Raw genomic sequence first — 26,870 nt, 5'->3', positions numbered from 1 at the left:
GACAGCATCATCTGCCAACCTGTTGCAAGCTGCAAGGGGTTCAAGCTTTATTGTGCTTCATCTATAGCTTCCAAAATAAATGTTCACAGGATATCATGCAGTTCTTGTGGTGAACAGGAGGCCCAATGAGCAAATACAAATACAATTCCAGGATGTGAAAAATAAAAGTGCAGCATACTGGAATACACTTTCAGATACCTAGAAATCTTTACACATTTTAATTGGCCGTTTTGACATTTATCAGCTTGACCAAATATATATTTCAGATGCCTCAAATGCATTTCTTCCATATCTAGAATGTTAATTTTTTTATATCTGAAATTGTCATTATGAGTAGTGATTTAATTTAATTGAATTAGTAACAGTATTATAGACATCTTAAGAGTTCCGCCTCCTCAGAATTCAGTTTTTGATAGGAAGAATGTTATTTTAGATATTTGAAAGAAAAAGCCCAATACACATGAAAGGGAAACATAACCTTAGTTTTGTATTAGTAAGAATTATATTTAAGACATCTGAAATGTTTATTTTAGCCTGCCTGCCACACCGGTGTGTTTTACGTGTGGTACCTGAATGCATCACTACGTGTCTGTATGACGTAAGCGCGCCCTGCGTGTAATCTGCTTTGGGAGCGTGCATGTGAGTTTTCTTGCAGCCGTTTTGTTTAGCTAAATATTGTTGGATTGATTTAGAAGATACATAAATTAAAACCTTCTCCATGTCCATACTCCACCTTACTTTAGAACTTATCCTCTAAGCAGGCTTAGCCTGCCTGGGGCAATGGTGTTCTATGGCTTAGTTAGCCTAGCGGGAGTTAGCTAGGTATGGACTAAATAATCCTGATTCCGGTTGTTTTTGTTGCTATTTATGTTTAGCTTCAGCCGGACCAACACGCCAACGTTATGCAGACCAGGTGGCCATGGCTTGGAAGTCGAGGACCCGCACGCTGCAGGTGTTTGACACGGAGCTGAGTGCGGATACGGTGGAGTGGTGTCCGCTCTCCTCCAGCTACGACATCCTAGCATGTGGGACCTATCAGCTGCAGAAAGCGGTGAGAAAACGCCTCCATCGCAAAGGAATACACCCCAACACTAACCACTGCCATTCACTTTTATCTGTGTCTGAATGTTTTGCAGGTTAATCATAGATTGGATATTTTAAAGGAAAAAAAAAGAGTTGCACAATTGCACGCAGCCTCTTATACCCTGATACCACTCAATAAAAATATGCTAACAGTTATCTTTAGATGTCCACTGTTGGTATGGACTCAGTCTACTTATGCATAATTAGCCGTGTTATTAATATAGCTTTTGACTAATCAGATGGATGATGCTGATTCAGTAATTTCTAATTTTATTGATATAATTTACAGCAACAGTTACAGCAATCTATTGACTTTGAGTTTAAAGACACAATGACATAATTGCACAGAGCAGCACAGCAGTTACTGAAGGTTTATGTTTTTATTAGTTACCTTTTTCTAATAATGTTTATGTAAAACATAAAGGTTAATCCATCCAACAGTAGTATCAGATCATTATTAGACATCGACCAATATCTTCAGCCCTTGTTTCATATGGGATCAGAAAAAATTGATCAGTGCATCTCCAAAAGCTGTTTGATTTTTGTCTAAGAATTTTGATTAAAAAAAGAAGAATCAAAAACAAACAGTTTGTTAGGGACAAACAAACTTTGAACATCTCATGTAGGGCTGCAACTAACGATTATTTTAAAAATCGATGAATCGGACGATTATTTTTTCGATTAATCGATGAATCGGACAAAAAATATTTTTTATATTAACCTCTTTATTCCAAAATAAACATTTTAGACAGAACAAACAAGCACACAAGTACAGGTTGCTCATTAACTGTACTGGTGCAATATGAAAAATAAATGTTTGTGTTAAAATTACGCAAACTTACATGAGAAATGTAGCTGTACATCCACAAAATATAGGGTACTTTGTTTCATAAAGCGCAAAAAAAGACATTTTTGTTTTTAAAAGCCCCTAAGGGGTTCAAACAATAGGCCCCCCATTTCAACAAATGAGTTTTTTTAGACTAGAAGAGTTCTGCCTTTTAAGACAGGAAAGTATAGCAGTTAAAGTTGCTACTTGAGAAAATACTTAACCATAGAGATAAAAATAGCCCTGTGATTCAAATTATAAATTGTATTTGGAATAAAAATGAGAGAACTAGGGGTGCTAAAAAACACATCCTCCAAAGACTCCAATTTACATGGGAATGTGGCATATAATTAATTGACATATTACTGATCTTGCTGGATTTTATTCTGCTTTACTTCCATAAATTGCAGGATCTTCTTTACTTTATCTTCGCCAGAAGATTTAAACTTTAAAAGCCTTGCCCTCATAATTTGCAAGTTAATTTATTTATAAAGTAAATGTAAACGCTGCTTAAGCTAATTCAAATGAAATTAAAAGTAAAATAAGTAGCCAACCTTATCACTGTCTGTAACCTACTAACACGGTAAGGAAAGCATCAGATGAGCTACCTGAGAAACTAACGTTACGTTTCCCCACTTTAAAACCAAACAAACATGGGGGTTCCGTGCCATGTTAATTTCTTTTGAAAAAAGTTGCATGTTATCACTTTTTTCGCTTTACAAAGCGCAGGCTATTTTAATTATTGTGATCAATTTGCGCCGTCAATCCCGGTGCATGCGCGCTTTATTTGCAGTCTGGACGCTGAGGCTCTGACTGCAGCTGAGAGGGACTCCTGCGGGAGCGGGGGGAGGCGCCCCACGGCAGAGTAGCAACGATACATGCTTTCACGTAAGAGTCTCCAAAAGCCGCCAGTGAAACCGAAAAAAGTCGCCAGATTTGTCGCTAGTCGCTTTTTTGAAAAATAGTCGCTGGAGGGGTCTGAAAAGTCGCTGAGTTGGCAACACTGCTCCTGCGGCGCTGACTCGCTCTGCCATATTTTTTTTTCTTCCTCTTTCAGTCAAGAGGCAGCGATGGCGGCGCGGCGGATGACGCAATAATCGCGCAACACAACTAATCGATGATGAAATTCGTTGCCAACGCTTTTAAAAGTCGATTTTTATCGATTTTATCGATTTGTTGTTGCAGCCCTAATCTCATGGATATTTCCTCTCTCTTTCTTCTGTTTGGCAAAACAGATGTTAAATCTATAAGCCATTTTCAAGCATAACTGTTTGCCCTACATGTAAATTTTTTTTTTTTTTTTAAGTCCCTTTGAAAATGTTCATGATTGATGTATATAATCAAATTATTTTGTAAAGTTTTTTTTCAGTGTAAATTGTCTTAGAAACAATTAATCTTTTAAGGTTTGCTTGTTTTCTATCATTTCAGTGACATAAGCTCAAGCAGACAGTGAAAGTGTGCAATGATGAACAAAATGAAATGTTTGTTTTTTTTTTTTTATCTGTTTAAATCTGTTTGGAAGATCTGTGTCCAACCAATCTAATTTGATAGTGTTTTTGCCCAATCTACACTGGTGGTAAAAAGGCAAACCAATACAAATTGGTCACTTTGACCAAAATACTTAACTAATATACCGTAGCAACTTTCAAAAACCAAGCCCGGGGATTGAACCGACAACCCATTGATTGATGCACTTCAAAGACAATCTAGAAATAAGTAAAAATTTCCTTAAATTAAGTTTATATACCTTTAATTTGAGTAGGTAATTAAGATGATGGAATGATGGATGGAGTGACAGTAGAATGAGTAGTTTTACTCCTAGAATCAGATAATTAGATAATATGCACTTGAAATAAGACAATTCAATTGTTTTTTTTATTTTAAATGTAAATTGTCTTGCTCCATCAGCAAAGTGTCTCACTTCCTCAATTCAATGAAAAATTCCCTTTTTTAAGAAAAAAATACTTATTTAGAATTCATTTTTTTGTAGTATCAGCACACTCCTACAGCTGACACCATTGTCACTGCTACTGTTTTCATGGTATTTAATTTCTACTTAATGCTATAACCGAAATTTTCAGACTATTAGCCGCACCTGAATATAAGCCGCAGAAGCTAAATTGCATGATTTGTACATATACAAGCCGCACCAGACTATAAGACACAGGTTTTTTATGTTTAATGTCCATCTTTCTCGCTGTCGTTCTGTCTCGTACCATTCGCGGTAGAAGTCTGCTTCCGGAGGACCTCCGCATTCCCGCGCGCCCGGCTACCGTACTTGTGTGTTGAAGCAAATGTGACGTCAACATGGTGGATGGTAAAATCCATAGATTTAGGTATCACCCTAGTGGCCGTTTAACTCTAAAAGTCTATAGGTAAGCCGCATTGTTATATAAGCCGCAAGGTCAAAAAATGGGGAAAAAAGTTTCGGCTTTTAGTCCGAAAATTACGGTAACTCAACCAAAACCAATGGATTGATCAGTTTCTGATCATCATATTGTTTAATCTAACCAAAATAGTTTTAACCAACAGGATTGGTTGGAAAAACAACCAATAGAGAGTATTTCAAAACACTCAACTGACCGCAACTCTCCTGCAGACTCCCAAGTCTGGGCTGAGACTTTTTAACTGCCTGTCAAAGTTCGCAGGCGATCTGAACCACTTCTTGAAGCGGTCACATGGTATGGCGGCAGCAAGGCTTCAGGCGCCGTCGACAACGGCTCCTCCCCTACATGAAACCAGCCTCGATACGCGCTTTGTGGAAACGCCCCTTCCACTACTCCAAACGCGCTAGTATCATAACATCACTATGAATTGCTCTGTGTGGTTGTAAAACAACTAAAATAACTGCAGCTCATGTAGTGAAACCCATGCCAGTGTCTAACCTTGCCTGCCACCTTTATCTTTTAATTGTATTTATCTAAAGTTGTGACTGATAAAGCAGTGGACTGTAGTTTATGTTAATCTCTTCTGCATGTTTTTATTGCATTCATGCTGCAGGGAGAAAGTGAGGATGCTCCTCACAGGCGGACTGGGCGTTTGTACCTTTATGAATTTCGGCGCGAGGATGCGATGAACCCTCCTCTTACCGAGCTGCAGCGCCTAGACACAGCAGCCATTTTAGATCTGAAATGGTAAGAGCTTGGTTTTCACCAGAGTGGATCCAGATGTTTTCCTTCCCGACCATGTTCATTGTTTTTCATGTCGTCAGGTGCCATGTCCCCGTGTCCGACCGGCCCGTACTGGGCATGGTCACTGCTACCGGAGAGCTGCAGCTCTACACCCTGCTGGATGATCAGGTGAAAACTGTAGCTTCAAAAGAATCCCAGAGGAAACTAGTTTGTTAATGTTCAAAGGAATAGTCCGGTCAGCAAGGAATAATCAATGAATCATTATTTAGACCTAAAACTAATAGATGCAGTGATTTAATTAATTTAGTGTTAATCAGTAAAATAATAAAAACAATAATTTTTGTCTGAGATCACAGAGTCTGGGAGCGGCCATTTTTGCCCAAATATAGTAACCCCTCCCTCCTGCCATCTTCCAGCAGTGACGTCACGGTGAGGTAAGCCTAGCGCCATTCTCCCCGCTTTACAAGCTAAATCAATGGGAACTACTAGACACATCTGCAATCAACAACAAGTATTGAAGATTTCCAGAGGACTTCACCATTGAAATTCAAGCTATAGTTAAACTCTAGTTTAACTTGGATGTTGTAGCACATCGGGTAAAAGTGAAAAAAAATGTATTTCACCTTTCTGATTCCTGATCCTCCACGGACGGGTTGGTCGTTGGATCGCCAACTTGAAGAGGGAGGATTTGCCATCGAACTTCTGGCCAGAGAAAAAACCCGTAATATGTAGCCAACATTTGGAAGAAGAATGTTTTCAAGATGACTTGGATAATAGCGCGTTGTGACAAACACCAGATACAGCACTGGGACTTGATCAACAGCCGATACCGCACCGTGACGTCACAAACCAGTAGGTGGCAGTAGTGTTCTTTGACAAACATGGATGCCTCCATTAAAGCACATTCAGATGAAAATTACTCTGAATTAAAAACACTGATCATTTATTGAACAGGAATAACTTCAGATTTAAAGTTCTTTAAGAGGTTTGAGTTCTGAATATGACCGGACTTTTCTTTGAAATGTTTATGAATTAGGAACATCTTAACAGCTGTTCTGTAATGGGAAACCACACTGGTTGAAGCTGGCAGCGGGATTAAATGAACTCATTACATGAATATGCTTCAGTAACGAGTCCCAAGTAATTTTTTTAATTCAGAACAAGGGATACAACTAACGATTGTATTGCAAATCGATTATCTGTCAATTATTTTCTACGATCAATTATCAGATAACCAAAGTCTCCTTAAAGAAGCTTTTTTTACGAAATTAAACCAGGTGAATCTTTAGGTTTTCCACTTGAGGAGTTCTGAATAGAGCATATTAGCAAAGTTTTTTTTTATTTAAAATGCAAAATGTTTACATATTTTTTACAATTATGATATAATTACTGCTCTAATTGGGTTGCTCTATCAGCTAAAGGCATGTTTTAGAGTCTTTATACTCCAGTTAACGATTGATCGATTACTAAATTAAGTTGACCATTATTTCAATAAATGTTTAGTGCATTTAATTGTTTCAGCCCTAATCAGAACCTTTCATTTGGCTCCTGTATGGAGTGATTTTTCTGCCAAAATGCATGTTGCGCACACACATAAAGCATGTTGCAAATGCATAAAGCATGTTTCACACAAACAAATCTTATCACTCACAAACAAACATGTTGCATTCAAATAAATCTTATTGTTTACAAATAAAACTTGTGTTACAAACTCTCTTTTAATGTCACACACAAAAACTTTTTTTCAAACTGTCCTTAAATGTTGCACACACAAAAAATAGTTTTACAAACCGGACTCTAACATTGCGCTTAGAATATAATTTATAAATTGTCCCCGAGTACAAAATGATCTCTGCTCGCATACAAAACAGCCTCTCCTCACATACAAGACAATTCTTCACACTCTGCAGTAAGTTTCTGCCAAAAGTCACGTGATGCATGGAGAATTGTAGTCTGACTAACCGGCAGCAGGGGGCGCCATACAATCAAAACAACTGAAACAATAGATATTGCACTTAAAATACAAATTATATTTTAAGCGTCCGGTTTGTAAAACTAATTTTTGTGTGTGTGCAACATTTAAGGACAGTTGGAAAAAAAGTTTTTCGTGTGTGACATTAGATGAGAGTTTGTAACACAAGTTCTTTTTGTGAACAATAAGATTTATTTGAATGCAACATGTTTATTTGTGAGTGATAAGATTTGTTTGTGTGAAACATGCTTTATGCATTTGCAACATGCTTTATGTATTTTATGGATTTTTGTACACAACATTTTGGAAGAATAATCACTCCATACTCCTGCTGGTTTCTATTAGGGTGTGTTTCACAGCTGATGTTGTGCTCTGTGCTCATGAATGTGTGTATCCAGTAGGAAGGTGGGCGCAGTCTGAAGGCTATGTGCAGTTCAGCGGTCGGAGCAGAGCGGCTGGCTTTGTCTTTGGATTGGTCCACTGGAAGAATGGAAAGGTGCCGTCTGTAATTGAATCTTCTTTGTAAAATCTAAATATTCAGAGTTGATGTCAACACGTCCCTCCTGTTCCCAGCAGCAGTGACATCCGGGTGGTGTGCAGTGATTCTGCAGGCTGCGTCGGGGTGTTCTCGCTGGCTGAAGGAGCTCTGGTGGCTTTGTCCCAATGGAAAGCGCATGACTTTGAGGCCTGGATCACAGCTTTTTCCTACTGGAACACACAGCTGGTTTATTCTGGTAACACAACTCAGGATTATATTCTGATTGCATATAAGTTTTTCCATCATTGAAATTATTACTTGGGTTGGTTCAGAACCTATCCTTAAATAAAATCTAATCAATTCAGTTTATTTCTATTCACAACACGTCATCTCAAGTCATTTCACCAGATCATACAGTCAAGTTCGTTTAAAGTTTTCTAAGGAAAACCAGTTGATTACATTGAATCAAAGGCAAATGCTCACACTAAGCATGCTTGTAGCGACAGTAGAGAGGAAAAACTCCCTTTTAACAGGAAGAAACCTCCAGCAGAACCAGGCTCAGTGTGAGCGGCCATCTGCTGAGGCTGACTGGGGTTCAAGGAGACAGAAGACATAGAGAAAGAAGCAGATATACAAAAGGCAACTGTTAACCAGCTCCACAGGCAGCCCCGTCCTGGAAACACACAGCCAGGCAGATGAGCTCAGAACCAGCTTTCGTGTCAGAGGATGAAAGAGAGCACTTCCAACCAGTCACAGTCAGAGAAACAGGACTACACTGAAAAACAGGCCGATCTCCAACATCTATAAACAAAGGTGTTAATGGCAGCAGCACAGCTGATATTTCTCTCCCCAGGGTGGAGTCACAGCCAAACAGGAACAGACCAGATGAAGCTACTATGAGAAAAGGCAGAAAGTTAGAGATTGAACTAACAGATTCTGCAGAGTGGGAGAATAGAGATAGAATGATGAAAAATTACTTGATTTCATAACAGGATCTATCTGGCCTAAGATGAGGAGGATAAAACCTGTTTTAGAATTAATTGAAGGGAAAATAGCATAACACAATAAATTACACATCACATGGCATGTTTTAGAGTCTGTGTACACTGCAAAAATGATTTAGAAATTGATAAAAAGTTCTTACATTAAGTGTATTTACCTTAAATTTAAGTAGAAAAATAAGATGATTTGCCAATATATTTACTCTTTAAATAGAATAATTGGATAATATGCACTTGAAATAAAACAATACATTTGTTTTCTCTTATTTTGAATGGAAATTGTTTTGTTCTATTGGCAACATTTCTCACTCCCTCAATTCAAGAAAAATTGCTTATTTAGATTTCAGTTTTTTGCACTGTACCGTCACTCTGGATGACCATTGGATAAGAAAGAACCAAGTTAGTTGATTATTTCAGTAATCGATTAATCTGAATTATCCTTTCAGCCAAAAGCAGTTTATGTTAAGACATGGAAATACTGCTGCTGTTAGACTTTACTATGGCTGAAGTGAAAGTTGAGTCTGTAGCAGAGATCTGTGTGGGGATGAGATGAACTGTGCTGAATGGGTGAAACGGTCTGACCAGGGAATGATAAAAAACAGATCCAACCTCCCTCCATGTTTCCCTTCCATTTATAAGGTGATGTGCAGTTATTAGCTTCTTCCACAGAAAGCAGTTATAGGATTTCGGCCCTGAAGCTCCACTTTTTTCCCCGATTAGCAGAATTGAAAAGTTGTTCAGTGAATTTTCATTGATTGCGTTTTCTTCCCAGGGGGCGATGATTGCAAACTCAAGGGTTGGGACCTCAGAGCGAGTCCTTCAAGCCCTGCTTTCACCAGTAAAAGGTAAGAACTGAGTGAAATTGTGTCACTACTGATGTTTTTTCTGGCAAACCTCGCTGGTGAATTCTGGGCTTTTCCGTTTAAGGCACTCCATGGGTGTGTGCAGTATTCACAGCAGCCCTCATCTGGAACATATCCTGGCCACAGGCAGGTCAGTATCCTTCTCTCCCAACTAAAGAGGCACTGCTGCGGTGTAACCGCGCTGAATCTTATCCTCCTGCAGCTACGATGAGCATGTGTTGCTGTGGGACGGCAGGAACATGCGGCAGCCCCTCGGGGAGAGCGCAGTGGGAGGAGGGGTGTGGAGGCTGAAGTGGCATCCGACCCATCAGCACCTGCTGCTGGCAGCATGCATGCATAATGACTTCCATATCCTTCACTGCCAGCAGACCTTAGGTTAGTGTGAGGCGTCTTAGCTTCCAGTTCATATTTTTCTAACTATTTTCTTATTTCTGAATCTTTAAACCTCAGCCAATAATCAGTGTTTTTGGGAAGCTAATTTATTTTGACTGGAATTTTATAATTGAGTGTTAATTTTATTGGTGGCAAAGGTTAAAGGAAATATTGAAATGCCTTTTATCTGCACTTTTAATTTCAATTCAATTGGTTTCAAATCAATTTATTTCTATAGCACCAATTCACAACACACGTCATCTCAAGGCACTTTACAGTTCACCAGATCATCCAGTCAAATTGATACAAAGTTTTCTATCTAAGGAAAACCAGTTGATAGCATTGACTCATTGACTCAAATACAATCCCTCACACTAAGCATGCTTGTAGCGACAGTGGAGAGGAAAAACTCCTCTTTAATAGAAAGAAACCTCCAGCAGCACCAGGCTCAGTGTGAGCGGCCATCTGCCGAGTTATAATAATAATAATCGATAAAGCCCAGTTCTATGCTGTCATTAATGTCTCATGTTACCTTTGTGGATGATTTTTTTTTTTTTTCAACACAAAGATTTTTATTTTCTAATAAACTAAACATAAACATTTTAATGAAATGAATAAGGTAGTCTGATTGCTGAAGAGAAGATGGCTGTAAATGATTGTAAACATTAATTGGAACCATTAAATGAGTTTGTATTTGTCTTCTCTGATCTTGTTAAAGGTACACTATGCAACCGGTGTTGATTTTCCAGCGAGGCTCCCCCCAGAGGGCGAAAGTAAAAGTGCACTGTCGTAAATATGCTCAGCTGTTCTCCTGGTTTCTCCGTCAAGCCAGGCGCGGTTGTTTTGAGCTTAGCAGACAGGCGAACGCAACGAATGACTAATGCTGCGTTCACACCGCAGCTGGCGCGACAGAAGCAGCGAGTTTACATGCAACGTAACGTCAAGGCGCAGCAAAAGGTCCCGCGGCGCGTTTTGAGCAGCAGGCGCAGCGCGTCAGGCGCGTTTAATCATCTGACGCAGGGAGAGAGACACAGCGCTGATGATCACTCCTCTTAAACAGTTTATTGACGCCTAAATTAACTTAAAATGCAGAAATCTGCCGGCAGAATATGCAGTTTAGATTATTTAGATGAAAAACACCTACCAGCTGCCGCGGTGAACCGCGAGGAGGCGACCCGGCCAGAGGCTGCTGATGAAGGGATTCCTTCTGTCGGCGCACCGCTGGTATGTGGGGGTCTGAGCGCTCCGACAGAAAAAATATTGAAGGCAGGATAATAATCTGAATGAACTGACGGCACTGATTACGTTTTCAGGTGTATTTTCTCACTTAAACACATATTAAAACTACTTTATTCCCACTGATCACAGCAAATATAGCTGCAAGGCAGAGAAAGGATAGTGAAGCTCCGCCCAAAGCACGTCAGACACACTTTTGCACCGCGCAGCCAGAGCAGCAAAGCTGCTTCAGCCGCGCGTCAGAACTAACTGGTACAAGCAGCAAAAATGAAGCAGCAGACGCGATTTTGCTGCTTTTGCTGCGTGAACGTAGCATAACTGCACAAAGATCGCCACTGTGCTAGCGACGAGCATGCTTTTAACTGGGGGGTGTAGCAGTTCTCGCTGTAAAGCTAGACCGACTCTCGCGAGACTTCTGAGCCTGTGGGTGCGGGTCGGTGCTCCTGCAATTGCAAGTGCGGTATTTCCCCCACAGACCACCGGGGCGGCCGAGAATACCTTTGTTCAACCTGAAATTAATCATTTAATCATCCAAAACGTTATGGAACACATTAATTAACTGAAAAATGTTGCATAGTGTGCCTTGAACGAGTTTCAGTTGCTTCTCAGTAAATATATTTTAGATTTTACCTTAAAAAATTATTTTAGGAAATCTTAAAGTACTTTTTGCCCTCCTGAGCTGATTGAGACGATTGAAGTTTCTTTTAGACCCGTTAGATCTGCTGCAGATGTTGTTGGATGTAAACTGAAACTGAGTTAAAAGATTGATGTTGCTATTGCAGTTTTTTATTTTAGTGTTTAACTTGCATTGTACAGGATTGATGTCTCATATGGAACAAAGGTTTAAATACTTTTAACAGTTTTGTGCTTAAATCCACCCAAACTTTCCATAAGGTGAAATGTGTCTAATTTTTAAGGCCTTGTAATTAATTGTTTGTCTTCAGAGGGCCGTGGAGAAGCTTGTCCCGTCGTTTCCTCCTACATCCTCCACAACTCCTTGGCTTACGGAGCCGACTGGTCCAGGCTGTCCCTCGATGCCCCGGCGCCGCAGTCCCCTCCTGCCACAGAACCAAAGCAAAGCCTCGCAGAGAGCAGGGGACATGTAAGGATTCAGTACGAGTCTCCTACGGCCAGCTTTGACACCTCCCTTGAGGACGACGCAGGACGTTACATCCCAGAGGCCGTGGTCACGCCCTCCACCAGCCCTGCTGCACCTCCAGCTCCCAACCCTGACCAGGATGCCCCCTCGCTGTCCTGTCTGCTAGCTAGCTGCTCGTTCTACGACCATATGCTCCACGTGTGGCGCTGGGACTGGACTCCTGAGGAGTCGGATCAACACTGAACTGCGGTGACATCTGCAGGCGTATAGATGCATCCCATAATACCCTGTACAGCTCAAAGAATGCAACCTCCTTGTAGCCGAGTCTTCTTCTACACCTAAACATGTTTATTAAGCAGAAACCTATTTTGATTATGATGCTGTTTTTATAATAAACGCTTTATGATCCTCATATGTTTGTTTTTTGAGAAAAACCTACATGTAACTCCACTAGATTTAACTTCATGGTGACAGGAGTAGATGGTGGCACTACTGATTCAAAAAAAGAAATATTTTACTCTACTAAATTAGTCTTCCATTGAAATCTTCATTTAAATACTTTTTTTCCAAAATACCTGAGCATTTCCGAACAATCCATTTAAACACGAATTTATGTTGATCAGTAAGCTGTGACTAATCTGAGATATAAATATACCAAGACTCCAACTAGTTAATATTTTGCTACCGTAATCAATTAATCTGTACATTTATTTTTTGGATAATCAGACGGCAAAAGGTCTGGTTTACAGAATTGAAACCAGGTGAAGCTAAAAACTAGCAACTCGTTAGAATAACAACACTAGTGCCTTTTTTTTGGACAGTAGGCTGACAGGAAAGGGGGTATGTGGGAGGGGAGAGACATGCGGCAAAGGGCCACAGGTTGTTTTCAAACCCGGGTCGGCCGGTCGAGGACCAAGGCATACATGGGTCGTGTGCACTAACTACTGTGCCTTGAAATCATGCCCAAGATTTTTTTAATGCTAAATGTTTATGTTTGTGTAGTTTTGGTTTCATTTCTGGACTGAGGGGGTTGTTCTTTCAGCAGAATTGATGTTTTAGTCTGTTTATTCAACTAAATGAATGATTACCAAATCAATCATTTGGTTATCATTTAGTCATCCATCAAATCTTTGCTTACAAAAATAATGGAAAAATTACGGAAAAAATGAATCCCAAAGGTGGGACAATTTTCATTTTTTAATTATTGTTGCAAGCACAACAAAAACATAAATAAGAGTGAGTGAATTGGGCTTAAAGTGAAGAGAATGGGAGTAATGGGACAAACCCACTCCACAGTACACTACATGGTGATGGGGGAGGAAAAGAGCTCAAGAATTGACATCCTGGCGTTACCATGGCAACAATAAAACAGTACATGCCAACAGGTGCCTTGATAAGGAAGTATTTCCCATCAGAGATTTGACTTTAGTTTCCTAAACCTCTTTTATAATTTTAATAACTTAATGTTTTTTTTTATAGGAAATTATCACAACTAAAAGGAAATGTGGATATTCTTTCTCACAAACCTAATTAAGAAGCACTTTTGCTTCATAAAAAAAAAATTTACTTTTAATAACATCAAGCCTATTTATACAGTGAAGAAAATAAGTATTTGAACACCCTGTTATTTTTCAAGTTCTCCCACTTGGAAATCATGGAAGAGTGTCTGAAATTACGGTATCATCATAGGTGCATGTCACTATGAGAGACAGAATCTAAAAGAGAATATATCCAGAAATCACAATGTATGATTTTCTTACCTATTTACTTGTATGATAAAGCTGCAAATAAGTATTTGAACACCTGAGAAAATCAATGTTAATATTTGGTACATTAGCCTTTTTTGGCAATTACAGAAGTCAAACATTTCATGTAGTATTTGCACAAACTACAGGAGGTTTTGGCCCACTTTTTTTCCTTTTTTCCCAGCTTTTTAATGTCATTACACTGTCCAAGTACAGAGCAACGAAATTAACTCTCTGCATTTAACCCATCCCCTGGGGAGCAGTGTGAGGTTAAGGGTCTTGCTCTGGTACACAGAATCTGACTGTAGGATTTGTTTGAACTGTAAAGTGCCTTGCGATGACATGTGTTCTGAATTTGCGCTATAGAAATAAACTGAATTGAATTAATTATTTGATATGTTAGAAAAAGCTGTTGAATACAAAACAATAATTGTTTTATTGAGCTAACATTTTATATGGCCAAGATATTCAGTTTACTGCAATGAGTCACTCCAGATATTTGTTTCTCCAACATTCTGCGCAGGGTGTTTCAGAGGCTATGCCAAATGTTTTACAATATTAATAAAAGAATTGTGACACTGGAAACAGCAATCTTCAGAGTGGCCAATCAAATGTGACTTTTACAATGAAACAAGTTCATAGTCCTGTGATGATCCTGAAGGTCTTCTGTGCAGATCCACTCAGCCCTTCCTCCTTACCGCACATAGTTCTTAGGATAAAGCTTAAACAGCTTCCCTTCCTGTGTGGCTTCAAATCCATATTTCTCCAGCTGATCTGCGCTGAATGTTCCTTCCTCCATGTCTTTCCTGATCCGGGGGGCCACAGCCTCCTCAAACAGACTCTCTGCTGTCAGCGGAGCTTCTGTTCCGCTCGGTGATCGGTACGAGACGTAGGGTTTCAGTTTGAATCCTTCCAGATGGGGAACCACGAACTCAGGAATCATGGCTCGAATGGAAAGGAACTTCCTGCTGGAGAGTCTCAGACCTGCGGGTCGGGAGCCCCTGCCTTTGTTGTGGGTCCTGGAGCCGCGCTTACTGGTGAACTCAGACATCCTGTCGGCACCTCGAACCAGTCCCCTCATCAGTGTGGACAGAACCCCCATGGTTCCCGGCTGGAAACATGAGAACGCATGAAGAGAAGACAGCTGTTAGCATTAGCATGCTGTTGTACAATTAGCTACTCGAACTTCTATGAACCACGAAGTGACGTGTATAGCTCTGCACCAGACGCCATTTTTATTTTTCTTTAGTTGAAACAAATTAAGTTTTTAAAACGGTCTAATTTCTAAATGGTATTTAACATAAAGGTCTGCTCACCTTGAAACACTGTTAAACAGGAACAAGAGCGTAGCGCCGCCAAATGAAGTGCGCGCTGATTGGCCAAGAGAACGAGCCTATTGACCAATTAAAACACGAGATACTGGCACAAGCTGTTTTTGATTGGAGGAGAGTTCAGTAAAGCTGGGATTTCTGCTCGCCTGAGCTGCAAGAACAAATCAAATGTTTTTCAAAGTAATTTATTTTAGAAAAAAGTGTCAATGACAAGATCTGGAAATGAGCATAATTTTACCACAGGGATTTATAACCAATCAATACGTTTGTCCAGAGGGAATCCACTGTTACCGATGATGATGATGACGATATGATAGATGATGTTTATTTCTCCTGAAAAAAATTTAACTGTACAAACTTTACAATTATTTTTTTACATTTTTTTTTTTATTATCTAAACACCTTTGGTGAAAGTATTTACAGATAAACCTATTATATGTTTGTTTAATCAGGGGCGTATCTGGTTTAACTTCTAACACATTACTGGCCTGCTAAAGGCCCCGGTGACATTTTTCGTTCCTGCCACCACCCTGAACACCAAACAATGTGACCATCTTGGATCTGGAGGATAATCTGAGCAGATCCAAATCCTGCTGTTGAGTTCACAGCCAGCCCATTCACCAATGCAAAAGTCTCCTCTGAACACATACCGAACAGGAGACTGTTTACTGAGCAGGGTTTACACTGCAGATATAAGGGAGCTTTCTACTCTGATAAAATATGAGCCATGAATCAAAGGTTTTTTTGTGAAATGGGCGAATATCTCTATTTCCATCTGTGCTGCATTAGTTTATTTTTTTTATAACTGTCTTTGCACCACCTAAACCTGCTTGTTTCTTCCCAACAAGAGATAAGTAGTCAAATAATTAGAAGAATAGAGTTGAATAGAAAATCACTTTATTGTCCCACAATGGGGAAATTCAGCAAAAGAACAATATAAATAATGAGCACCTGGAGAATAAATAACCAATATACAGCTATGGACATTTTTACAGTAATGGGTATTTGAAAATAGCAGAAACATCAGAGATGTGCAAAAGGACAGCAGCAAGTTATTTAACTACTTTCATTACTCTGTGGGATCTATTTATTCAGAAAGGTGCCATTTATATGCTGTTGGTTCTGCTAAAGGTAATCTCTTATTTAAAATGAGATTTCTAGTTTTTCCATTAGAAGTCAAAGTTATACAGGAGAGAAGGAAATTAATTGAAGACTTAACAAGATCCATTTCTTTTTAATTTTTAGGTATTTGTTGTTGTTTAACATGTTCAAAGTAAATAAACTCAACCTGTATGATTTACCTAGCTTGCTTTAAAGAGTTTAATTGAATAGGGGTTAAGTTAGAAGAACCACAGTGTACTTTTGTCCTGATTGAACTGCTTCATGTCTGTTTTGTCCTCCCTTGGAGGAAGGGGGAGGTGATAGGATGAGGGACAACGGTCAGCACCCCCCTCCTTGGACATCTTGTGCAAAACATTACCAACTGTCACTCATGTGCAATATTCTTCTCTCTCATTATGCAATTACACATGCCAACTACTGTGTAGCCTGTTTTCTTTTTTACATTTTTATATGGTCAGTACATTTCTGCAGTGCAAGTGCAATAATCCAAGTCAATTACTGTGTAGTCTTCCTTTAGCTCTCTACTGTGCCGATATTTTCATATCTAAAGAAAACATATTCCAGGACATTACAACTTTTTTATGCTTTTTGTACAATATACACTATTTTTTTAAATTGTCTGTTATATTTTTATCTGTAATGGCATCTTGCTCTTGTATTTTATATAAGCTGCTGGAACCAGAATTTCCCTGAAGGAGTAATCCCAAGGGATAAATAAAGTCTAAAGTCTAAATTTGTAGGCTGGAGGTTTCTTCCTATTAAAAGGGAGTTTTCCTCTCCACTGTCGCTACAAGCATGCTTGGTGTGAGCGATTGCCTTAAGTTAATGATTCAATGCAATCGACTGGTTTTCCATAGATAGAAAACTTTAAATCCATTTGACTGTATGATCTGGTTGAATTATATCTGTAAAGTGCCTTTTGAATTGGCGCTATATAAATAAACTGAATTGAAATTTAGTCTCTACACTTGGTAGCACCAGTCTTTTGATGAGGATAATTATGGAGTTCATCTAAAATATTTTTAGGGTTAATTATTTAATTGAATAATTTAGCAAAATGATAAAAAAAAACTCCAACTCAGTCTGGTTATATGGATGATTTGATTAGTTTTAACTTGTAGATACTATTCCAAGGTATACGGTTGACACTTTGTGGATTAGGTTGCCATATTATAGCGGTTATTACACTTTTATTGTATTTTAGAAACACCCTGAAGTTAAAACTCAGAGTAGAAGGAGGAATTTCTGCTTATCCAAATAGACAGAACAGCTGGCCTTTTAGTTTAACAAGTTTTAGGTCACCGAACAGGCTCTTATTTTGAAAGGCTGGCAGGAAGTGATGTACCTTAACTTCCACCACAGCTTTTATTTTCTAATAAGGCATGTCTACAAAATATCCTTGAAGCAAAACAAGGTGCGTATGAGAACACTTTGCTTTGTTGTTTTAGAAACAGATTTGTTTTCTTTTATGGATAAGTTTTCCTTTAGCATTAATCAGAAAACTCTTCCTTCACTTTTTTTTTTTTAACCTTTAACCCGTTGTTTTCTTGTTGAAAGTCGACGATATGCACGATTGTAGAAGATACTATATGTTTATAATCTGAGGATAAAGTAAAAGTTGTCACATTGCTTAAAATGAAAGAATCTCTGTAGTTCCTCAGGTGTAAGAGGAGGATAGAGTGGGTGTTTTTAACAACCGACGGGCTGAACTTGACAACCAGCTTAATGAGCTGCTTGAAATATCAAAGAGGTTAAATCCAGTTCATTCAGCTTCTCTCTGCTCATTTTAATGTGTTTAAAAGTCTAATCTTACTCTAAAGCTAAGCAAAGTCACTGAGCTCGAACAAAAGTTTCTGGTTTTAGAGAAATAAAGCCAAAGATGCCAGGAAAGAAGGTAAACACAGAGCTGATAGAGGCGGTGGTTAATGGTCTTTATCCATCTGCGACCTTTGGAGCTTTGATCCGGATCCTTTAAGAAGAACTTGTTGAAAAACGGTCAGACATGGAGATGATCTTTAACCCAGATTTCTCAGAGCATTTGCTCCTTCCTCTTCCCTCTCTTGGCTCCCAGGGTGTATCAGCTTACAGCCAAAATCCCTTTAAAAACAGAGGATGAACCTGCTTTAAATAATATTTTTGATAGTAATGGTTTCTTCCCCATCAATAAGTTGTTATGATTGTACTGTGATCCCCTTTCTTTTTATTTACCAGGCAGGTATGGGGAACAAGGATAAGGAAGACTACAGTGTGTACCCGGTAGGTCAATATTTTGGCATCATTTGTTTATTTTTTATTGGCTGTTTTCTTTCCTCTAAATGGGACAAGTTCAAATGACAGAAAAAAATGGCACGTCATAAACATTTAATATTGCCCCTTTAGCAATAATTATTATGTTTACATATGAATTATTTAAGCATGAAGGGATTATCTGCAGTCATTGGCACACTACCCAGGGCCTCACAGCCTTGGTGGCGTCCAGAGTGTTTGAGGTCATCTGACAGTTGAGCTTTTGAGATTTTTTTTTTTCTGCTTAGAGAGTCAGCTGTGAATGGATGATCCTCAGTGTTGGGAAAAAAGAACTGCCTGGTAAAGATATGACTGTATTTAGTAGGTGAGACGGATAATAGCCCTAGCCCTTTAAGACAAATGCTTGGTTCAGTGCATTTGTGGATGCACAAAGTTTGCAGATTCAGAAACACTATTTTAGCTTTTCCTCCATATTTACTCCTGATTCTTCCAGATTATGGTTGGATTCAATTCAATTCAATCTAGTTTATTTATGTAACACCATATAATGACCCCACACACACCCACTAGGGACTGTTCTCCCTGCTGCCCTCTGGAAGAGGCTTCAAAGCATCTGATGCAGGTCCAGCAGATTCCGAAATAGCTTCTTCCCCACTGCCATTAGACTGCTGAACTGTTGAAAAAGCTCTAAACCATGTCACAGAATCTGCATCAAACTGACAACACCAAACCAAAACACTGCATAATTGTACCATATATATTTAATATTCTGAACTTAAATATCAATGCGTTTGTTTTTTGCACCTTGTTTTTCCCCCCACACTGTTTACATTTGATCACTGCTGCAATTTAAGAAATGGAAATGTTATGAAAGCTGCTGTTATGAAGTTTTGTATACATTATGTGTATACAAAATGACAATAAAAGGTGTCTAAGTCTCAACACCAATTCAAAACAAATGTGATATCAATGCATTTTACATACAATTCAACCACATCATGTAGTTAAATCGGTTCAACCTTTTCTATCTAATTGATGTGTATTAGTCATTGTTTGAACTTTGACCACGCCCTTCACGCATAATTGCCAAGTGTGGCCCTTGCGCTTTGCATAAAGCAAGTTAAAAACATCATTGCGTGGTGCAAGCCATTGAAAATAATGGACTCAGTGGTGCACATGTCACATCCTGTCTGAAAGGACCGTTGACCCTTAGCTGAATTAAAATACAGCTTGGGGTTTATGAAACCTTTACCTTTTATAGGAAAAATAAAAAAGAGCACTTTAAGTTCTTTTCTGCATTATCATCATCTCAGATTGTGGTTGGTGCAGAGAAAAAGAGTTTTGCCAGATACACTTGTGAATGCAAGTGACAATGACACATGATCAAGAAGTCAAAAAGATAGATTTTTGAAGGACTTAGTTTATGCTTCTTAAAAGATTTTTAAAAAAGATGTGGTGTAGATTATGTCTCTATGTCTCAGTTGAACTGAGGTGTTAAACAGTGAGATAGGAGCTGAAGGTAGAACAATGATCTGAGCGACATCAAACCCAGCTATCTGTAAAAATTTTGGGATTAGCCGTAAGGATTAAGTAGGATTTGGTCATTCAGTCACCAGGCTAAATGTGTCAGCATTACAAGGTGCCAACTTTCTTTTTGCACCATGTTCATTGAAAAATATAACATTTTCACTAAAGGAGGTGGAGCTGATAACAGTGTAATAGCTGGAGATAACTGATCCCTCTTAGAAATTAATCTTGAATCTTAGATCAGACGATTTTTTTTATTCTTAAAAAAAAAAAAAACTATCAAAACAGACCATCAATGAATTTTTTAATGTTATTTTTCCACAGTTCCTGAATGCAATAGCAGGGAATATTTTTTTCCCCAGGCACTACTGCCATATACATCATTGAAGCTTCTCCTCCCCAAAAAATCAGAAACTGAAAAAAATGTTTCTAAAAACTATGTTTTTGTTCTGCTTCAAAAATAGTTTTCTGTTTTATCATGTCTTCAACTTCAAACAGTTTTTCATTTTCTGAAATATTTTTTTAGTTTCACATTTCTTTTCTGTTTCAAATATATATTTTTAATATTTTTTTTTATGAACAAACCTTATTCAGTTCCAGAGTAAGACACTTTTTATTCAAGTAAGAATCTTTTTATTTTTCCAGTCAAACAAAAAAGGTAGTGCATAAGAAATAATGTTTTCTAAGATATATTGTAGTTGAAAATATTTGCAATGCTACACAACAATCTCAAACAGCGAAGGTTTGCTGCACTATTATTTTAAAGTGATAATTGAGTTTTAGACCCCTAAAAATGAATTGGAGTTATAAAAATTCTTCAGTCCTTTCTGACTCAGCCTGTCTGGGCCAGATCATTTAATTTGCTGGTTTTGTTTCTGTGCTAAATATTTTAGAACCTGGATCCGTTCACCAGCGACATCAAAGCCAAGATGGAGCAATTTGTGGAGGAACAGACAGAAGCCAGTTTGGTGAGCAGATCCACACATTATGATAATCTGACAGTTTGCAGCTTCCTTCTAAAATAAAACAAACTGCTGGATCAAGAGTATGAATAAACATTGGTGTCAGACACCGTTTTGGTCCTGAAATGGTTTGAACTTTCTTCTGTTTGTCTTCTAGTGGATTTTCGTGCTGGTTGGAGCTGTGGCCACTGTCTCTGTCCTTGGAGTTGTTGTCCTCCTTCTGTACAGAAGATACAAAAAATCCAGTTAGTATCTCACCCTAAGGTTTTACATCATAGCTTTATTGCACTTCATTGACCGCATTTACAAATCAGACGACAACTTGAGGGGCACATAGATATTTGGCAGAAGGCTTGAATTAAACCTACAGACCTAAATCCTCAAAGATTTGTCGGTTTGAATTAGGGCTGCAAGTAACGATTATTTTAAAAATCGATGAATCGGCCGATTATTTTTTCGATTAATCGATGAATCGGACAAAAAATATTTTTTATATTAACCTCTTTATTCCAACATAAACATTTTAGACAGAACAAACAAGCACACAAGTACAGGTTTCTCATTAACTGTACTGGTGCAATATGAAAAATAAATGTTTGTGTTAAAACTACGCAAACTTACATGAGAAATGTAGCTGTACATCCACAAAATATAGGGTACTTTGTTTCATAAAGCGCAAAAAAAGAAATTTTTGTTTTTTAAAGCCCCTAAGGGGCTCAAACAATATGTCCCCCCATTTCATCAAATGAGGGTTTTTTTTAGACTAGAAGAGTTCTGCCTTTTAAGACAGGAAAGTATAGCAGTTAAAGTTGCTACTTGAGAAAATACTGAACCATAGAGATAAAAATAGCCCTGTGATTCAAATTATAAATTGTATTTGGAATAAAAATGAGAGAACTAGGGGTGCTAAAAGACACATCCTCCACAGACAGATATTTACATGGGAATGTGGCATATAATTAATTGACATATTACTGATCATCCTGGATTTTATTCTGCTTTACTTCCATAAATTGCAGGATCTTCTTTACTTTAAACTTTAAAAGCCTTGCCCTCATAATTTGCAAGTTAATTTATTTATAAAGGCTATTTTAATTATTGTGATCAATCCCGGCGCATGCGCACTTCATTTGCAGTCTGGACGCTGAGGATAAACATCCTGCGGCTCTGACTGCAGCGCTGAGAGGGAGTCGTGCGGGAGCGGGAGAACAGGGTTGGGATGGGGGAGGCGCCTCACGGCAGCAGCTGCCACTGGAGGACAAGAGTAGGAACGATACATGCTTTCACGTAAGAGTCTCCAAAAGCCGCCAGTGACACCGTAAAAAGTCGCCAGATTTGTCGCTAGTCGCTTTTTAAAAAAATAGTCGCTGGAGGGGTCTGAAAAGTCGCTAAATATAGCGACAAAGTCGCTGAGTTGGCAACACTGCGCACCTGCAGCGCTGGCTTGCTTTGCCGTAATTTTTTTTCTTCCCCCGTTTCAGTCAAGTGGCAGTGATGACGGCGGCGGCGGATGACGCATTAATCGCGCGACACAACTAATCGATGATAAAATTCGTTGCCAACGCTTTTAAAAGTCGATTTTATCGAATCGTTGTTGCAGCCCTAGTTTGACTCTCAGTTAGGGTTCTAACACAGAGAAACTACTGATACCTGATGTGAGTGCTACCATTGGTGGAAAAGAAAAATCCATAAACTGTATTGCTTAGCAACTAATGTTTGGGTTAAATACTTTATAAACAAAGTCTAAACAAGCCAATACATTAAAAAAAATTCTTAACCACAAAAAAAAAACTTATATTTGATAACACTGTATGAGATATTGTTGTCTGCTGAGCATATGTCGTCAAACTCTCCAGGGTTCAGCTTAGGATGAAACAATTAGATTCAGTTGTGATGAACCAGAGCTGTATTTAAAAGTTGCAGGACGTTTAAGAGCCGCATCTAAAGTAAACAAACTTTTGAACTGCTTGTTGTCTGTCTCCTATCAGCTTAAACCCAGCATATAATCCAACAGGTTTTGTGTATAATAGCTCTATTCTGGGTTCTTTTGGAGCAATGGTTGCATTTATTCTATATTCTTAAAACAGCAGCAGTTGACTGTTTATAAATGGCTTGTTTTTATGATGGGTACCATTTTCTCTTTAGCTTTTGTTATAAACTCCTTTTTTAGTTTTCCTTTGTCAGCAGTTGATGTTAAAAAAATTTTCAAATAGGTGACTTTTTTTAAGTATATTAAGGTTTTTAAAAACTGTTTTAATTAAATTAAAGTTAAAGAGTTTAAGTACTTAAGGTCGAACGATCCAGTTTGATGAGAGGTGATTAAAAAAAATACAGTTGTGCAGTGAGTATAAATCTGCTAAGGAGCACAGTCAAGGTTCCTGGTGGCCCTGTAATTCAATTCAATTCAATTCAGTTTATTTATATAGCGCCAAATTCACAACACATGTCATCTCAAGGCACTTTACAGTTCAACCAGATCATACAGTCAAATTGATACAAAGTTTTCTATCTAAGGAAAACCAGTTGATTGCATTGACTCATTGACTCAAATACAATCCCCCACACTAAGCATGCTTGTAGCGACAGTGGAGAGGAAAAACTCCCTTTTAACAGGAAGAAACCTCCAGCAGAACCAGGCTCAGTGTGAGCGGCCATCTGCCGAGGCCCACTGGGGTTCAAGGAGACAGAAACAGAGATACAAAAAGCAGCTGTAAAGGTGGCCCCATCCAGGAAACACACAGCCAGGCAGACGAGCTCCAAGGCAGCTCCCATGCCAGAGGACGAAGAGAGCACATCCACTCAGTCACGGTCAGAGAAACAGGACCACACTGGAAAACAGGCCGATCTCCAACATCTATTAACAAGGGTGTTGATAGAAGCAGCACAGCTGATGTTTTTTTCCAGGATGACGTCACAGCCAAACAGGAACAGACGAGGCAAAGCTACTCTGAGGAAAAGCAGAGAGAGCAGAAGGTTAGAGATTGAACTAACAGATTCTGCAGAATAGGAGAACAGAGAGAGAATGAAGCAGAATGATGAAATGGGGGTCCCTATGTCCTCCAAAAGTCTAAGCCTATAGCAGCATAACTATAGAGATAGCTCAGGATAACCTGAGCCACCCTAACTATAAGCTTTATCAAAAATGAAAGTTTTAAGCCTAGCCTTAAAAGTAGACAGGGTGTCTGCCTCACGGACTAAAACTGGTAGTTGGTTCCACAGGAGAGGAGCCTGATAACTAAAAGATCTGCCTCCCATTCTACTTTTAGAAATTCTAGGAACCACTAGTAAACCTGCAGATTGAGAGCGAAGTGCTCTGTTAGGAACATAAGGAACAATCAGATCTCTGATATAAGATGGAGCTTGGCCATTTAAGGCTTTATATGTGAGAAGGAGGATTTTAAATTCTATTCTTGATTTAACAGGAAGCCAATGAAGAGAAGCCAGGATAGGAGAGATAGCAGAGCCATAACTGTAGAGCCATAACCAAGAAGAAGATGATGATGATTATGTTTGGACCTCTTTCCTGTAGGGATTTAGAAACAAGCTTAGTCACTGCGATAATAAAAAGTTTCTGAATATCAACCAATCACACAGAAATATCACATTTCCTCTTATAAGGCACTAAACCTGTGAACAAGAGCAACACTGCTCCTCCATGTGTAGTTTGGGTTTTGCAGACAAGAACCAGGCCAATGCAGATCAAGTAGCAGAACATGAGGAACTGCTTGGACTCACAAAGAGCATCTGTCTGTTTCAGAGGAAGAGGCCGGTCCTCACTATCGCTTCAGAAAGAGGGACAAGGTGATGTTCTACGGAAGAAAGATCATGAGAAAGGTTGGTACGCTCTGAAATCAGACAAGCTGTTCTGTCTCTTTCAGTAAGTTACTCCAGATTATATTTTATGGTTTGTTTTTAGCTTATAGTGAAGGTTTCCTGCTTTTAACATTTTGTTGTTAATTTAATGGGCACTCTAGATGTTATTTCAGTGGAGATCTAAAAGCAGACTCTGTTTCTGGGCCTAAATTTGTCTTTTGTTGTCTGGTCAGCACTGCTGATATCTAACCAGTTACTGAACAGAATAACCTTTGTCTCTTTGAAAAAAACATCTGTTGTATCCAGTGGTGGAATGTAACAATGCACATTTACTTGATTACTAAACTTTAGTACCTTTTTTTGGCATCTTTACTTTATTTGAATCATTTTATACTGTAAAATAAATATGAAAGTCAAATATTGTACTTTCTACTCTCCTAATGTTCTAGGAAGCTGCTAGTTAAATGTTCCTTGTGGCTCAGCTTAACGTTAGCTTCAGCTGTTGATGTTTTTCTTTCTTGAAATGCAATTTCAACATGGCAGACAGAAGAACTTAGGACACCACTGTTTTAGAGATTTGCATGAAATTCCATAAATGTGAGAAACTCGGAGCAGATATTATTAGTATTTTATAAATTCTGTTAAGGCGTTAGTTATTAACCTGACTCCGCCAGATGGATTTGCTCCGCATATCCATCTGGAAATCTTCCGTTGAAGTAATTTTGGGAAGGGGCAAAAATACTGGTTAGCTGATTGGCCTATGTTGGTGAGAGACGGGCCAAATAAACCAATCAGATCAATGAAGCATATGACGTACTAAAAGAGCGACGACGAAAACACAACCACAAGCCAGGCACAAGCCAATTGATAGATCAAACTCTTGCCAAAACCAGCCGGGAGAAGAGCAAAAACATCTTTTCCTCTGAGAAAAGCCTCCAGAGCAGTGTTTTGCTCTTCTTTCAGTGAAGAAATACTCTGTAATTCCGATAAAACTTGCTCGATAGCCACGCTAATGCTAGTTTCATCGGCTGAAGCCGCCATGTTCTTTAGACTGAACTGTTGCGCTTCTCGTTGCGTCACACCTCAACCCGCCTCAAAGCCAACGCTGATTGGACGTTCGTTTGGTGAACGGCTCCAAATTTTCTTTAACGGAGAGTCTCCAGACTGATTAGCGAGTGAAACCTTGAAAGCTCGCGAGATAAGGATGGTCTCGCGAGGCTAGTTAGTTGTTGCCATGTGGCCAAATTGTTCCGTAGGATGAGTTCTCAAAGCAGAGTTGTAGTTTCTAAAAGATTCAACGTAAACCTCTATTCCACAGTGAAAATATGAGGAGAATAAAGTTACTTCTGTTTTTTTTGGGGGGGGTTTGGTTTTAAATAAGAAATAATAACAAATTGTGGCATTTTTATGCTGAAGTTCTCTCCAGGTGGTGTAGAATCTGTAGCAGGTGGATCTATGCATCAATATATCAGGTTTCTGAAAGTTACAGGTTCTTTAAAATTACTCTGATAATTAGACAGAAATCTACTGATATTAGAAAATTTAAAATCTTCTTCCGAATACTTAATTACTATTAAATGCATGTACTTTTGAATACTTAAGTATTTTTAAAAGTGACTACTTCTGTAGGAGCAGATTATGAATTTCTGTATTCCAAATGGTTTGGGTCACATGATCTGTCAGCTGTCTATATAAGTATGATCCGGTGTTGATGAGGACAGGTGTGTTCCACCCGAAAGGGGGAAACAGTTTTTGACCGCAACGCAACGCAAAGCAATACTACCGATACAGAAGTGAAAGCTATGTGGATCGCAGAAACAATGTATGCGGTGTTATTTTCAACATTGCCGAGTCATGGAAATAAATGGATTACCTGCACTAACATCAAGGACGGCTCTCATTTCAATTAAGCGGCTAAGTAATCGGCGTGTCAACTTTACCCTGGTGTACCACCTCAGGGGCTTAAAGCTTTGGCTTAGCCTCTATACAAAAGTCAAAAACTGTTTATGAAAAGAACTGATCGTGGAGAAGGAACTTTGGATGGCGTTTGTCTACGACGAGG

At 38.8% G+C, this 26,870-nt stretch overlaps 3 protein-coding genes across 4 annotated transcripts in view; 2 read left to right on the top strand and 1 right to left on the bottom strand.

The window, feature by feature from the left end:
- Positions 1 to 568: 568 nt before the first annotated feature.
- Positions 569 to 12,473, top strand: dph7 (diphthamide biosynthesis 7). The gene is made up of 10 exons (XM_038294125.1): positions 569 to 639; positions 876 to 1,051; positions 4,910 to 5,043; positions 5,121 to 5,208; positions 7,414 to 7,508; positions 7,589 to 7,746; positions 9,264 to 9,336; positions 9,419 to 9,484; positions 9,557 to 9,729; positions 11,907 to 12,473. Exons 2-10 carry the CDS (start codon positions 920 to 922, stop codon positions 12,302 to 12,304), a joined length of 1,317 nt encoding a protein of 438 aa, XP_038150053.1. The 5' UTR covers positions 569 to 639; positions 876 to 919; the 3' UTR covers positions 12,305 to 12,473.
- Positions 12,474 to 14,216: 1,743 nt separating this feature from the next.
- mrpl41 (mitochondrial ribosomal protein L41) lies at positions 14,217 to 15,256 on the bottom strand. The gene is made up of 2 exons (XM_038294111.1): positions 15,123 to 15,256; positions 14,217 to 14,917 (listed from the first exon to the last, which is right to left on the bottom strand). Exon 2 carries the CDS (start codon positions 14,906 to 14,908, stop codon positions 14,501 to 14,503), a length of 408 nt encoding a protein of 135 aa, XP_038150039.1. The 5' UTR covers positions 14,909 to 14,917; positions 15,123 to 15,256; the 3' UTR covers positions 14,217 to 14,500.
- A 2,311-nt stretch (positions 15,257 to 17,567) lies between these two features.
- Positions 17,568 to 26,870, top strand: part of pnpla7b (patatin-like phospholipase domain containing 7b) — a 48,417-nt gene continuing 39,114 nt past the window's right edge. The window contains exons 1-5 of one of the 2 annotated variants that reach the window (XM_038294107.1): positions 17,568 to 17,673; positions 18,471 to 18,515; positions 20,927 to 21,001; positions 21,153 to 21,240; positions 24,753 to 24,829. In XM_038294107.1, the coding sequence (XP_038150035.1) occupies positions 17,599 to 17,673; positions 18,471 to 18,515; positions 20,927 to 21,001; positions 21,153 to 21,240; positions 24,753 to 24,829 (360 nt within the window). In that variant the 5' untranslated portion in view covers positions 17,568 to 17,598. Of the gene's footprint in view, positions 17,674 to 18,282; positions 18,372 to 18,470; positions 18,516 to 20,926; positions 21,002 to 21,152; positions 21,241 to 24,752; positions 24,830 to 26,870 lie in introns of those variants that run through there. The other variant, XM_038294108.1, reaches the window with a different exon arrangement.

Source organism: Cyprinodon tularosa, unplaced genomic scaffold (assembly GCF_016077235.1).
Source record: "Cyprinodon tularosa strain WSP-4 unplaced genomic scaffold, ASM1607723v1 ctg334, whole genome shotgun sequence".
In the NCBI taxonomy this organism is placed as follows: Eukaryota; Metazoa; Chordata; class Actinopteri; order Cyprinodontiformes; family Cyprinodontidae; genus Cyprinodon; species Cyprinodon tularosa.
The sequence above is the reverse complement of the archived record's forward strand: the minus strand, read 5'-3'. Positions and strand labels throughout refer to the sequence as shown.

What these genes read in the sequence shown, in the direction of transcription:
- mrpl41 (XM_038294111.1), bottom strand. Translation starts at nt 14,908, where the DNA reads ATGGGGGTTCTGTCCACACTGATGAGGGGACTGGTTCGAGGTGCCGAC.
- dph7 (XM_038294125.1), top strand. Translation starts at nt 920, where the DNA reads ATGGCTTGGAAGTCGAGGACCCGCACGCTGCAGGTGTTTGACACGGAG. An exon ending in GCCATTTTAGATCTGAAATG is followed by an intron (nt 5,044 to 5,120) that starts GTAAGAGCTTGG and finishes TCATGTCGTCAG; the next exon opens with GTGCCATGTCCCCGTGTCCG. An exon ending in CACACAGCTGGTTTATTCTG is followed by an intron (nt 7,747 to 9,263) that starts GTAACACAACTC and finishes TTTTCTTCCCAG; the next exon opens with GGGGCGATGATTGCAAACTC.